Source organism: Alligator sinensis, unplaced genomic scaffold, assembly GCF_000455745.1.
Source record: "Alligator sinensis unplaced genomic scaffold, ASM45574v1 scaffold181_1, whole genome shotgun sequence".
Taxonomy (NCBI): domain Eukaryota; kingdom Metazoa; phylum Chordata; order Crocodylia; family Alligatoridae; genus Alligator; species Alligator sinensis.
In genome coordinates, this window is record NW_005842022.1 from 489,325 (window position 1) to 503,924 (window position 14,600).

General features: G+C 39.3%; 1 protein-coding gene across 1 annotated transcript in view; it reads right to left on the minus strand.

Moving 5' to 3' along the window:
* NEK10 (NIMA related kinase 10) overlaps window positions 1–14,600 on the minus strand; it is a 189,868-nt gene that overhangs the window by 35,303 nt on the left and 139,965 nt on the right. The window contains exons 29-31 of the mRNA XM_006022187.2: window positions 5,046–5,094; window positions 1,574–1,611; window positions 1,022–1,162 (exon numbers count right to left, since the gene is read on the minus strand). Coding sequence (XP_006022249.1) covers window positions 1,022–1,162; window positions 1,574–1,611; window positions 5,046–5,094 — 228 coding nt within the window. The remainder of the gene's footprint in view (window positions 1–1,021; window positions 1,163–1,573; window positions 1,612–5,045; window positions 5,095–14,600) is intronic.

Consider the following 14,600-nt stretch of genomic DNA (forward strand, 5'->3'; position numbering starts at 1 on the left):
CAACGCCTCAAGAAGAGAGAATAAGAGCCATACAATCAGAAGTATCACCTTTACACAGACATGGCAACAAGAGGAATTTAAGCCCATGATGAGAATCTTGCTCTATCAAGATGTGCAATATTTGGACACAGATTTCTTGCTTGGACTAATCACATCAACTGAGCTGAACAGCAGCCAGTATCCAGGCTGATAAACCTGCACTGTGTTGGGTGCAGACCTGTCAACTACATTGACAACACAATTAACTACCTAGACCAACACTAAATCAGAAAATAAAATTAGAACTGATGCATAAAGGCAATTTTATTTCCTAAGGAAAAAGAGCACTGACAAAAGGGAGATACCAGAGTTCTCTTTGATTTACCCCTAAGACTGAACACATTGGCAGAGAACAGTTGAGTTGCCCCACAAGTCATTTCAGTTCTGATGTGATCTGGCTGGATATCCCAGGGTGCATTCAAAGAGTGTGTATCCATAACAACAATGCTCCATGGAAAATAACGGTTATAACTGGACTATATTTTTCGTTTTGTATTGTGTAATTAAAATTCCCAATACAGACAATAACCATAAAGTTGTGAGTTAGAAAATACTGTATAAACATGGTAGCTCCTCTAGGAAGATCGATAATCCAATTGCTCAAAATCATTTTCTTTTAAACACAATTGAATTCAGACAAGAGCACACATTATAAAGCAAGTCCAACAGCCAAAACATTTGAATCAGACAAGTGAAAATAAAAGCATCAGAAATAAAAAAAAATTCACCACTGATTATTTATGTACAAATATACCATAACTTACAAGGGCTCTATGAAACACTCTGTACTAAGGAGCAACTCCTATTGCATTAAATTAAAATTTGTCCTGGGTAAGGCATGCTTAAACAAGGACCTAGAGAATTTTCCTGGAACTCACATAAAAGAGTTTCCTTGAGGATTATTCATAAACTATATTTTAGTTTTAGACATAATTATCTGCTCTTCTATCACTTGACTACAAAATGTACTAGGAAGTACTACCATGATCTTTCAGATTGCGAAGAATCACAGCTGGAAGGCTATGAGACTGCCACCCTGTCACTAACGAGTCCTCTGTTTTCTTAACGTGGGCCCTGATTATGAGCGAAGGTACTTTCAGAAGCAGGTCAAGAGGCAGAAAAGCTGAAGAAATAAAAGAGGTAGATATTGTACATACAACCATAACATAAGCTTTTAGGTTAGGCACAGACATTCAAAAAGCCCAAGGAGGAAACGATCTAAGTTACACAGTTTTTTTCTAAGCTGTGTAGTTTGGATTGGTAGTGAACAGAACACACATTTGCCCTTGGGGGCAGAGCGGGGGAGGGGCAAATTTTAGGCCAGGTTCTGCCATTTTTAAACCAGTCTCTGTGTGCCGAACTTCTGTTTTGTTATAGGTACAGACCGGTTTTGTGTGCTAAATTCCTGTTCTGTTATAAGAATAGACCAGTTTCCAATTACTTATGCTGGTAAAAGTGTAATGTCTGTACCTGGCCTTAAAGAACTTGGAAGGTTAATGTAGGGTGAATGTGGTTGTAGTAAACATAAAATTACCTGGTCTTGGTCTTGATCCTGGGCCTCCAATATAATCTCTATAAAACAAAGATTTTTGATAGCATTCAGCTTCAAAGTCAATGATTATAGAGGAAACAAAATATCCTCATAAACCTTCACACGTCTTTCCTTGTCTTCTGCCTTCCATCTATACCACAAGCCCTTGGCTTAATCCAGCTGCTGCAGCTGCTTAGCTTGTAACCAATAGTTTAAAGTAATTTTAAGCACTTCACTGTATAGATATGAAAATACACATCTATACATGTACTCCGGGTGATAGCAACAGAAAGAAAAAAAAAGCCAAGGCTGTGTGGGGAAGATAAGAACAACAAGGTGAAAAGAAATGGCATATAGCACCTTGCCTCTCTCCTGGTGCAACTACTTCTATGCAAAGAATTTCCTTGTCTGATCCTAGGTCCAAAACAAAAGAGAACAAGACCATGAATCTTCACACAGTTGTCAACTGGCTATATCAGAATGAAAAACAAGAATCTTTCATTTAAAAGTCTTTGTCAAGCTATATACGTTATTATCAACCCCAACTGTCCAAAAATCATGAGTCAGTCTCCAGATGTATTGCAATATTGCCTTACAAATAAATTTAGGGGTGTGTCATTTTGACTTCTGATTTTTAACCCTTACTGTGCAACAAATAAGAATCAGCCCCAGATCTTCAGCATTTAAAGCTCTCATTAATCTACTAAACTACATAATGTTGTCTTCATCTGTAGATCTCTAGCCACTTTATATAAATAGATATACATTATCATTCACAGATGGTAAATACAAAAAAACCCAGCAGCGAATGAAGCAATTTGCACTGGTAGCACTCTTGTCTAGAGGATAAAAGATATTTGCGTTAAATATTATTACTATTACCACCACTGCCACCGCCATAGGGCCTAGGAAGCCTAGTCATTGACTGTTAGGTCTGAGAACATAAACAGAACAAAAAGACGGTCACTGCCCCAAAAAGCTTCCAATTAAAGGCAAGAGAGAACAAATGTATATAGACAGATGAGATGAGAAAATAATGAGACAATACTGGGCAACATAATGGGGAACAGACTCAGTAGACCAGCAGTATAATCACTGAACTGTTTTCTAGGCAGGGAAAGATCCAGAAGACTATGGTGGTATGGCTGCATCCCCTTTTGGCTGTGTGCTACATGCATAGGTAGCTCTCTAAGCTCATCAGGTGGTCAGTGTAGGCTCTTGCTGGAGCTCCATGAAGCTCTGAAACCCAGGGGGTGAGTGATGACAACCTTCAACTCCTCTTTCCTATGAAAAATTCAGGACTAGAGGAAAAGGGAGGAGCTCAGAGGGACGTGCAGTACAGCTGAAGGAGCTGTACCTACCCACTCTTCATGCCTTTGCTGGATTCACCAAAGCATCAGGCAAAAAGAAAATTTGAAGAGTTTGGACCATGAAAGTGAAGACAAATGTATATTGCTGTGATAAAGAAGAGGCAACCAGCAAATGGATGTACAGAGATGGGTGACATGTTGAAAATGATGAGGGATGGCGGTGGTGTTCGGGGAAATGATGTTTGCAGCACCATTTTAAATGGATATGGGCAGGACAAGATTGCATTTTTCATAGCCAGAGAAAAAGATGTTGCAGTATTCACAGAAATCTGGGGAAGAGCTTCAGCTGTATAGATGGAAAGGAAAGACAGTACTTTAGAGATATTATGCAGAAACAATTTTCAAGATATAGCCTGAATGTGAAGAGCTGGAGAGAGGTTTGGGGGATGAAGGTGACCAGTGTTAGGTAGGATGATGGTATTGTCTACAGTGATCAAGAAAGGATTTCTTCAGTAGGAAGTACTTGGAGGTGCAGAGAGAAAGAATTTGTTTAGTTTATATTAAGTTCTATCTAGCCAAAATTTCTCCATCTTACTTATGAGACTAGCACATGGCATTGTATCAAAAGCCTTATTACAAGTCCAAATGTGTTATATCATTTTCCCTTATCCACCAAACCAGGAAGTCAAGTTGATTTGACATTACTTGTTCTTAAGCTGGAAAAGAAGAGCTGTTTAGCTAGGAAAATGGCAAAACTGAATTAGAGGATGAACTGTGGAAGTCAGGCTGGTCATGGGATTTCTACCAGAGATGCTTTATCACATAAGAGGAAGCAGAAGCAGATGCTGATGATCTAAGTTTGAGTTTTGGCAGGCCAAACCTTGCAAAGGGGGAGATAGATAAGAGTTAAGAGTGAAGGCAACTGAGATCTGGAGAGATTCAACAATATCAGTGGGGAAAAGGAAAAAGAAAAGAATTCATTAACATTGATAATTTAGAATTCCTGGTAAGGCTGACTGGCAGAGCAGGGGGTGGAGCAGAGAGGTAAAGAACTTGAAAAGAGACAAGATGACACTTTGAGAAGGGGAACTCAGCACAGGAAATTAGACAGAGAAGTGCCTGGTAAAGACCAAGACATGTGAATGGCTTCTGATCAAAGGAAAAGTTGAACCAGGAAGACTGAAGAGGCATTTAAGGGGTTGAAAGGGATTTTTGAATGATGTCTGTAAGATGTTCTCAGTGGAAAGGTCAAATTAGGTCTATTTACATATAAATACTTTACATAAGCTTTTCCCTTTAAAATCACTTTAGCATGAACAATACCAACCACATGTTAACAAAGCTAGTGTTTAAATCATTAAAGGAATTTAAATCACTAAGGCTGCCTATACATGTGCAGGGAGGCTGCTCCAACACACTGTAATTACAGCGCATTAATCAAGTTTGCTGGAGTGTGGTAATTACTGTGCTTCAGCAGACTCCAGCATCATGTGTATCATCATCCCCACATTGAAAAATGGCAGTGGGGGGCTTTAACTAAAGTTCATTTGATGAGCTTAAAAGTGCTCCTGCTGCCATTTTCCAGTGTGGGGCCACTTATACACATGATGCTCTGGGCACTTTAATTAGAGCAGCTTAACAATTCTTGGCCTCAGTAAAGACTTCCTAGGTGGCATAGGGTAAATTGCATAACTTGTTTGTGTCTCAGTTATTCCACTGAAAAAGGCAAGCACCCATGTTGAGCTCTCTCCTATGGAGAATACTATGACTCTCTAAAAAGCACTATGAAGATCTATGTAGTGAGGCAATCAGCAAAGAGGTGGGAGCAGCAGTCAAGACCTTGTGGTATCCATCATGGTTCTTACCGTCTTAGACCAGGCAGTCGGAAAATTGGTTTTACCAGATCATGGATTTTCCAAAACACTTATTTAACTCTGTACAGAAGTCTGACTAGCTGGTTAAGAATAACGTTTGCATTAGAATTTACAGCTCATGTGAATAGACTGCCAGTTCCATTGAAGTAACTAAAATATTAATACTTATTAACGTAGACACTCTCCAAATGTTTCATAGGATGTGTAGGAGCAACTCTTTTTTAAATGGCTGTGCTGGAATTCAAAATAATGATCAACTGGGTTTATTTCAAAATCTAATAGGATACATACCTAATCTGAAGTTGCCTTTCAGATGCACTGAAGCTTCTTTTAATTATACCTGAAACAAATTCACAAAGGTTAAATTCTCTATACTTAAAACATTTTATATATGTGAAGCATACATAAGATTTCTCAGGTATGCTGTCCAAAATAACTTTCCAAAAAAGTTCAAAATACAAATAACCACTAATAACTCATTTAAGTGCTCAGTCTTCTTTTGATGCACCAAATATTTCCCTGCTTTATAACTTAGGCCCCTTGCAGAAACCTGCAATAAGAATTGTGACTTATACTCCAACTATGTTCCTGATGTTATACTGTTTTGGGGGAATATATTAGAACAACAGGAACCCAGAGGAGTAACAGACTGGGTTTGAACAGTTACAGGACTGGGTTTGAATACATAGGTTTTTTATAGGAATTCTAAAATAATGTACTCTTTCTGAAGTAACTATATAAATAAATTAGATTAGAAATACAGTATCCAATGCCTATGTCAAATGGCCGTCCCTCCAAGCAGCAACTTACTCCCAAAACTTCTTGCTCATTCAGAAGATGACACTATATTTGACCTAAAAATCTGTTGACTTTTGAATATCTTGACAAGTGCATCATACTTCACAGCAAAGAGTCTGTCTCTGTAGTCGTAGTTCATGGCATAGATTTAATAGGGTCATTTCCTGAACTGATTAAGAAAATATCTTTCAGTATGAAAGAAACAGAAATGCTGGTGTAAAATGTTGTTAAACAAGTAGCCATTGACCTTGAAACTGTGTTATTACCATATTTTCTCATACAACATGCACCTTTTCCCCAAAAACCAGCTGCTGGAAATTGGAGTGTGCATTATATGTGAGAAATATGCTTACTCACTGAAACTAAAAGTAAAATCTGGAGCAATCCACAGAGAGCAGAACAATGAGCAGGCTCAGCTTCCTACTTGCTATTACTCAGTTACTTACTACAAGGAAAGATATTTTTTCTTCATTCTATCTTTCAAAAACAGGATGCATTATATTCTGGAACATGTTGTATGAGAGAAAATACAGTAATAATTATCAGTGTGAAGGTGATCCAAGGAGTCCTCTTTTTTACTAGACCAATTATTGTCAACAAAGGTACCATGGCACTGTGCTGTGCTTTGATATTCTTTGAGAGGTGCAGTGCCATGCAATGGTAGCACTGTTAGTTGAGCAAACATGATTCATAAGACAAACCCAAAGATTTTAAACAGGAACCCATAGTGTTAGAAGCATTCTGACCTGTCATGGTCTTTGAGTTCTTTGTAACAGAAAAATAGCTCTATTATTTTTTTGTGGTAAATAATCAAGTGAAAACTAAGAGCTCATATTTTGAAGGGAGGTCTTGAGTCTAGCAAAGGATGCCTTTGAGTCTAAAAAGGTTAAGAATCACTGTACTGGACACTATGCAAACGCAAAACAAGAACTTGTTCAGTTCCTAGCAAAAGCTGGCTTAGACAGCAAAGGACTACTATAATACAAATAAATGAATGAATACATAAATAAAACTTGTTGTAATAATGAGTTCCTTTCTCAAAGTGTTTATTAGATAAGGATGATGAAGGATGAAGAGGTAAACTGCTCTAACCAAAATCATGTATTAAGAAGGAAAACTAAGTCTCCTGATTCCTAGTCCAGTACCTTGTCTGGACTATATTTCCTCTTTTCCATAGATGCTTCCCTGGATTTGGTTGGGAAGAGTGCTATAATGTGAAAAACTGATTTTGAAAAGGTGAGTATTGAAAGCGATTTCTTAGTTCATATAAATATCAAAGTAAAAAAAAACCCAAAATTTAAAATAATCCAGGTTTTTTTCTGTACAAGGTCTACACATGGTGCCGGTATCTCATTGTTTGGAGGTGAGGAGCTTATGCCAGATGCTTACCAATCCCCCCTCTACTAGAAAATCATAAATAGTATTTGTGATTTAAAATAAATAAATAAATAAATAAATATGTGGGACACCAGAAAAGTCATGGTAACTGCCACAAAGGTCTCTAACAACTGATACAGTTAAAGTAACATCTATGCATTTAACTTGGAAATTCACTTTGATCTTATATAAATCATATAAATATATTCCATTGCACAGTTTTAAACATTTTTTTCCTTTTGCAGTGGTTTCACTATACATTCTTCTATGATTACCATATGCAACCACAAGCAAGAAGCCTGTGACAGGGTGAGATGAATCAAAAACTAGAAAGATGGAATATTTTTCTTTGCCTTCCTTTCTGGTAGTTTCTTAAAAAATAAATTCCTTCCAAATCTACTACAGTTGATAGGAAAATGATATCAAACAAATATTAACAGAATTACTGGTTTGTAGGGACAGACATTACACATAAACTGATTTAAGTGATCAGAAACTGGTTTAAACCTGTAACAGAACAGATATTCGGTGCACATAAACCGGTTTGAAAATGGCTGAAACTGGTTTGAGATAAACCTGGTTGAATGTAGTATCAGACTTAACTGATTTGGGTCAAACTGGTTTATGCAACGTCTGTCCCAGATCCCTTGCATGTTTAAGTTAAACCAGACACCCACAACATCCAAACACGCTCTCTGGGCTGGGCGGGGCTCGGCCCCTCTCTTCCCTGGCTAGAGCTCTGACAGAGACTACAGCCCCCTCCCCCCCCCCCCCCCTCCTCTGCCTTGCTGAGAGGTGTCTGTCTATTAGTTAGCAGACCACATGCTGGCTACAGTCCGTGCTGTGGCTGATGGGACAAGGGCAGAATTAACAGGTAGCTGGTAATGTCCCCATGTTGTTTTCTTAATGGGGTGATAAACACTGAGTTAGGAGTGATAAACACTGTTATCAATTCCTGGCCATGCCCCCCTCATCTCAGCACCGTAGAAGGCAAGGGAGGGCTGCTCTAGTGCCCCCCAGCTTCTAGCCTGAGCCACTGCAGGCATGTGTCTGCATGTCTGGGATGTCTATGCAGTTACAAACTGATTTAGCCTAGCCCAGTTAGACTAACCTGCAAAGACTGAATCAATTCAGGCTCAGGTTTTTTGAACATCTGTCCCTAGCCAAAGAGAGAAAAGACACAACAGCACTTGTTTTTTGAATGATGTCTGTAAGATGTTCTTAGTGGAAAGGTCAAATTAGGTTTATTTACATATACATACTTTATATAAGCGTTTCCCTTTTAAATCACTGTAGCATGAACAATACCAACCACATGTTAACAAAGCTAATGCTGTCACTGAACTGAATGAGGCATTGATCCACAGCAGTGGTTACACATTTAACAACTGCATCCTGCAAGGCAAACCCTATAAATTTAACTGAGGTAGGAAGACTCTGACTTGTCATATCTCTATGTCTAGCTAGAGCTAGACCATCAAAACTGATTGTCAGAAATTAAATACCCAGGATACTACTGGTATCCAGTCTTTCCCTTCTGCCTTCTTTGATCATAGGTACAGTGAGAGGCTCATATCTTGGATAAAGATATCTCAGGGGGAAAAAAAGCCTGAAAACTATGTTGAGCCTCTGAACAGCAAAATCTACCCTTCTATTTTAAGAGTTTTTAGACAGCTTTTTATATAAAGGATAAGGTTGACAGAACCAGACTAAGCATGATCCAGAACCCCACCTCTACATAACCTAAAGATTCAAGTATCTTATACTTAGAGCACGGGTCGACAATGTTTTTTGAGCAGAGTCCCATAAACACCCACAACCTCAACTTCTAAGATGTTGGTGTGCTGGGGTGGACAGCAGGGGAGCTACGAGGGGCCTGAGCCTTGTTGTGGCAGCTCAACTCTGGCCCCTTTCCTGCCATCTGCCTCAAGGCACATGTGCCAAGCAAAATGCCTGTGTGCGCCACATTCTGGCACACATGTTGAGGGTTGCATCCTCCTGACTTAGAGGAGCAACCAGATGATCCAGTTACCTTTGATTCCAAAAAATCCTATCATCCTCCAGCCTTATTAAATCAAAAGTACTCAACTGCCTTTGATCAAACAAGGCCCTTTTACCTTCAGGCTTTCTGGATATCTAGCAGCTTCCTGTCCTGGAACATAATCAAACCCAAACTGTGAATGAAACTACTACGTCCAGATAACTGGTACATATTACTGGATGTCTGTCAGCTGCTGTCTTTCTTGTTCTAATTAGAATTAGAAAGGTATTTACAGCTTCAAAATGATACAGTGTTTTAGTAATCTCCGACTAACTGGTCTGAACTGAACTCCTTTACTATAGTGAGGGTCTGTGGAAGTTTTATCACGGAGAAGTGCTAATTTGAAAAATTAATTGTACACTCTTACATAATCTCTTTTTTGAGTGGGAACCAGGTTATAACTTCCAGATTTCAGGGACGAGGACAAAGTAATAAGGAAGAATGTGACAGGTCAAACCCACCTGTTCAAATCTTCACCATTTCTGTGTCTATATCTTGAATTTTGATACTGTACTTGTAACATCAGAATTGTTAATCTGTCTTGCACTTAAAACCGCAAACACATTGCACTCTACAGAAAGGTGAATCTATTTAAATGTTAATTGAAGTAGCTAAGCTCTAGGGGGATGATTGTTAATTAAGATTCTGATTCAGGAGAGAGACAAAACAATCATAAGGTGCTAATTCTTCTCAGGAAATATACAAACACCCTGCACAGTTGGTGTGAAGAATTTTGAGGTGTCAGGGTGATAGGAGGTTATTAAGAAAGGATGATTTTAATACATTTTAAAATATGGACATTGGATGTAACTATACCCTGACTCTTTCTAATGATGAAAATGATTCTTCTCTACATGAACTGCAATCAAAAAAAGAATTTTGTCACTGCCTGAGAAACACACCAAAGGGTATGGAAAGTCACAAGCAAATAGCTATGGTCTTGCCTACTTTACAAATCTGTTACAAGGAACAGATTTTTAAAACAATATTAAAGCCAATGTTATATAACAAAATTTTGTCTGTAGTATAAACAAGGCTGCTTTTTGAAAATGTTTCCAGCCAGTGATCAGGATTCCAAATTCTCCCCCATCCATACCAGAAGACAGGAAGCAAAAGTGTGCTACTGAAATGTTTTACCAGAAATGTGCTACCAGAAAACTGTCTTAATCGTATTAACTCTTTTGACCCAAGTGACTATCAAAATTCAGGGTCTTGTCAGTTATTTAAGTTAGGAGGAGATATTCATGGTAGAGTCAATTATCTTTGCTGCAACTCTGTTCATTTGCAAAAGCCTACTAAGTCCTGCTTTCTTGAACACAGAAAGACTCAAACTATAAGAAAGTTTTCACTGCTCAGCTCCAAAACCCTTACAACCAGGAACCAGATGCAAAGGCTTAGGGTTTTTACCTGTTAAGACACTAGTACCATTTGAGCTTTGTAGAAACTTTGGGCCTTGCAAAAGAAATAAAAACAAAGAGCAAAAGGTTTTTCAGTCATATAAATAGAAACATTACTAAGGCAGAAGAAATGGTGCTACTATACACTGAAGGTGAGGTGGAGATCAAGGATTATCCAAGTGTGACCCAAATACTGAATTAATACTCTGTCTTAGTCTTCAATAATAATTAAGATCTAAAAAAGGATAATGGTGGGATACCAAATGGGAATGAGGACATAGTAATGGAACTGATCATATCTGAGGTAAATGGACAACTCATATTGCTTACTGTAACAAGATGGGAGGCAAGGGGCTGGATAATCCCTATCTGGGAATATAGAAAGAATCAGAACATAAAATAGTAACCCCTACAGCACGGATCTTCAGTGATGAATTTGGGAATAGTAATTTATGATGGGAGAATAGCAAACTTAACACTTATATTCAAAAAAGGGGAATAGAACAGCCTAAGCAATTAGCAAAAGGAATCTAGTTAGTTTGATTGTGGTAATAATAATATTTTGGGCAGATATAAGATGCCTGTCTCCCAAGATATGTGATCTTTGGTCTCTTTAAAAAAAGAAAGTGTGATAACCCTTTCCCTTGTAATCTACATATGAAGAAAGTCCTTTGACTACAATTTTTTTTTTTGAGTGGCGTTAGTCGTAATACAGTTGCTAGAGTATGTTAATATTACATTACATCTCTATGATGCCAAATATATGAAATCATAAAAAGGAAAAAATATATTTTAAACTTAACTTTTTATTTCCCCCCTCATACCCTGCTCCCTCCCTAAACCCTCTGTACAATAGTATACACAATAGGCACCAGGCACTGTCAATACTTTAGCACTAAAGAGAAACAACAGATAATATAAAATGGGTGATAAATGTAATTTTTTTCTCAAAAGTATCCCTCTACTACTTTCCCACCAGTTGTACTCTTCACTAGTTGGGGAACATATGAAGAAATGCTGACTAAATTAATTAGTTTAACAAGATGCTATGGGATCTTCCTCACTAGACACTTCAGTAGATTGGCAAAGAGCTCTTTAGTCATTAGCAAATGAAGATGTTAACCTGGTGTGAAAATCACAGCTCAATTTTAAGAAAAATGAACACCACAATCAACTTGTTTATTATGTATCATAACATTTTTGGGGTCTGACATGACTTATAAAGGAGCTGGGAGATGGTTTTTGAAAGCTGATCCAGGAAGAATTTAGGGTTATGCCAAGGCTGTTTCAGAGCACCGTTTTATTCTTCAAGATAAAATTTAAACAAAACAGCAAGAAAAACAGATCTTCTGCATACCCTGGGCCCCTGCTCCCCACAAAACAACTTTCTTCCTCCAACAGCCTGCCTCCATGCTGAGGCTTACTCTGCTGCTCTTTTTATAAGGAACACCTAACCACTCCTGAACCAAGACCTGTACAGAGGTAGCCTATACAGAGGTAGGAGGCCCTAGGCATCCTAACCCTTACAGGGACAGCTACAGTCACAAACATAATGGATTTTAACAGATAATGATCAGGTTATTTTGTTTGTTTACACTCTACTGATTAGATAGTTAAATTAACATGACGACCAGTCACTAGCTGGCACAACAGAAAAAAGAAGACCAGGTAGCAATTAACATTGCATTACCTTACCAAAACTACAACATTGATTAGTTCTTAAAATCTAGGATAAAACCCCACAAAATATTTTAAAACTACAGTCAACTACCATTCCTCTGTTTAAAATGTTACTAGAGCTGGTCAGGAATCTTTTTTGTCAGAATGATAATTTAATTGAAAAACATAGTTTCCACAAAAGCAATTTTTTCTCTTTCCGGATAAATTAATTTTGCTGGAATATTTTAATTTTTTTTACTAGGAAAAAAGAAAATATTTTCTGTTGTTTGCTAAATTGACCCTAAATGTTTCATTTTGAGTCAGTTAAACATGTAAATGAATTTTCTTTTCATAGCAGACTGCTGCTTAAGAAATTATTCATGCCCTCTTTCTTTCCTATGGGTCAGGTTTCCTGGGCAGACACATGGTGCACTAGATGTCCCTATTACCAAATGGCATAGTGCATTTGTCTGCAGGTGCATCGTGAAAGATAAAGTTCAGTCACTGAGCCTGGTTCTGTGGAGTGCATAAGGGGGAGGATGAGGAACCCAACCTACAGCTCCCATGGGGTCTTGTGAACCCAGCATTCATTCCTGCCTGCGGTAAGGGGTCAGGCTAGATGATCTGTTCAGGTCCTTCCTGACCCTAGCTACTATGAAACTACTACTATGAAACTATGAGAAAATATGCTAATGTAGGGAAGTGTAGTTCAGTGTTGAAATGACTTGAAACAAAGTGCTTTCGTTCAGTTGACAAACCTAGCCAATGCATTTCTTTTTGTGAGTATTGAATTATTTCTTATAGATAAAAAAAAAATGATGAAACTTTTGCTATTTATAAATCAAAATGGTTTGGAAAGCTTCACCTAGTGAAAAATGTTGTTTCAACTTTTTGTTCTGATTTTGGATGAAGACAAAAACTGAACTATCAGAACTGATGGCCAGGGATCCCAGTTTTCTCTGATAAAAAAAAAATCACTAATTTTTTTTATTAAAAACTTAAAATCCATGATTAAAATGAAAGGCCACTATACATAGATATCAGCTGAATACAGTGTTTTCTTGATATATTTACAATTGTAAAGACATTTGGAAGCCTACCAGTGCCTCAATCACTATAATAAGCTAAATTCTAAATACCTACAAATTTTGATATTCGATTTTGGGGTTTTTTTATCATGGAAAATCCGAGCTCCCTCTGGCCCTTAGTTCACAAAATACAGGTCCAGGCCCTCCCCCACTCAAACCTGCTGGTGCCCCTCGTGACCATGAGCAGCAGTGGGGAGCCAGCCCCACACCCTGCCCCTCAGACGAGCCACCCAGGGCCCTGTCCCACTTCCTGCCAGGGCCCGACGGCTGTGCATTCCAACCCTGGGCCTAAGCCCCATGTACCACCCAGCTGGGCAGCAGACCCAGGTCCAACCCCAGCCCCAGCCCTGACGAGCTCCCTCTCTATGGGGGCCTCAATCCTACCCCCTCCAAGACTTATCTGCGGGAGCTGCTCTCCAGGCTCCCTGGCAGCCACATGCATATACATGTACATGGTGCCCCCCACCCCCCGCCTGATCCACAGGTTTCTCCATTAAAATGAAAAATCTATGTTTTCCTCGGGTAAAGGTGGATAGCTGCGTTTTTCTCCATTTGTCTGTGGGAAACAGAAAACCTGGATCCATGCTGATGACACTACATAGTTTTGCTTGCTCTACTGTTAGTGTTTACTATGCTGCAACCCTTTTCCACACCAAGATGCCTGCAGAAGCTCTTCCCATCTAGCCAGAACCACCACCCATTTAGTAACATTGGCAGGATGGGAAGGTTACATAGTATCATTTGAGACCCCAAAAGTAAGAATCTACATATTAAAGCAACTCCTAAAAACCAAGAAAAATTTAGCCAACATTTATTTCATAGATTTCATAGACATCAGGGCTGGAAGGGACCTCGGAAGATCATCGAGTCCAGCCCCCCGCCCAAAGGGCAGGAAGTCAGCTGGGGTCATAGGATCCCAGCAAGATAAGCATCCAGTTTCATCTTGAAGGTGTTCAATGAAGGCGCTTGAACCACCTCCGGTGGCAGGCTGTTCCAGACCTTGGGGGCTCGGACAGTAAAGAAATTCTTCCTTATGTCCAGCCTGAAACGATCTTGAAGTAGTTTGTGACCATTCGACCTCGTCATCCCTTGGGGCGCTCTGGTGAACAAACGTTCCCCCAGATGCTGGTGGTCACCCCTGATAAACTTGTAGGTGGCCATCAGATCACCCCTAAGCCTGCGCTTTTTCAGGCTAAAGAGCCCCACGGCTCTCAGCCTGTCATCGTAGGGTCTGCTTCCCTGACCTCTGATCATGCGCGTGGCTCTTCTCTGGACTCTCTCAAGCTTCTCCACATCCTTTTTGAATTGTGGAGCCCAAAACTGGACACAGTACTCCAGCTGCGGCCTCACTAAGGCCGAGTACAGGGGGAGAATGACGTCCCGGGATTTGCTTGAGAGACGTCCCGGGATTTGCTTGAGACGTCCCGGGATTTGCTTGAGATCATCGAGTCTGACCCCCTGCATAGGCAGGGAAGAGTGCTGGGTG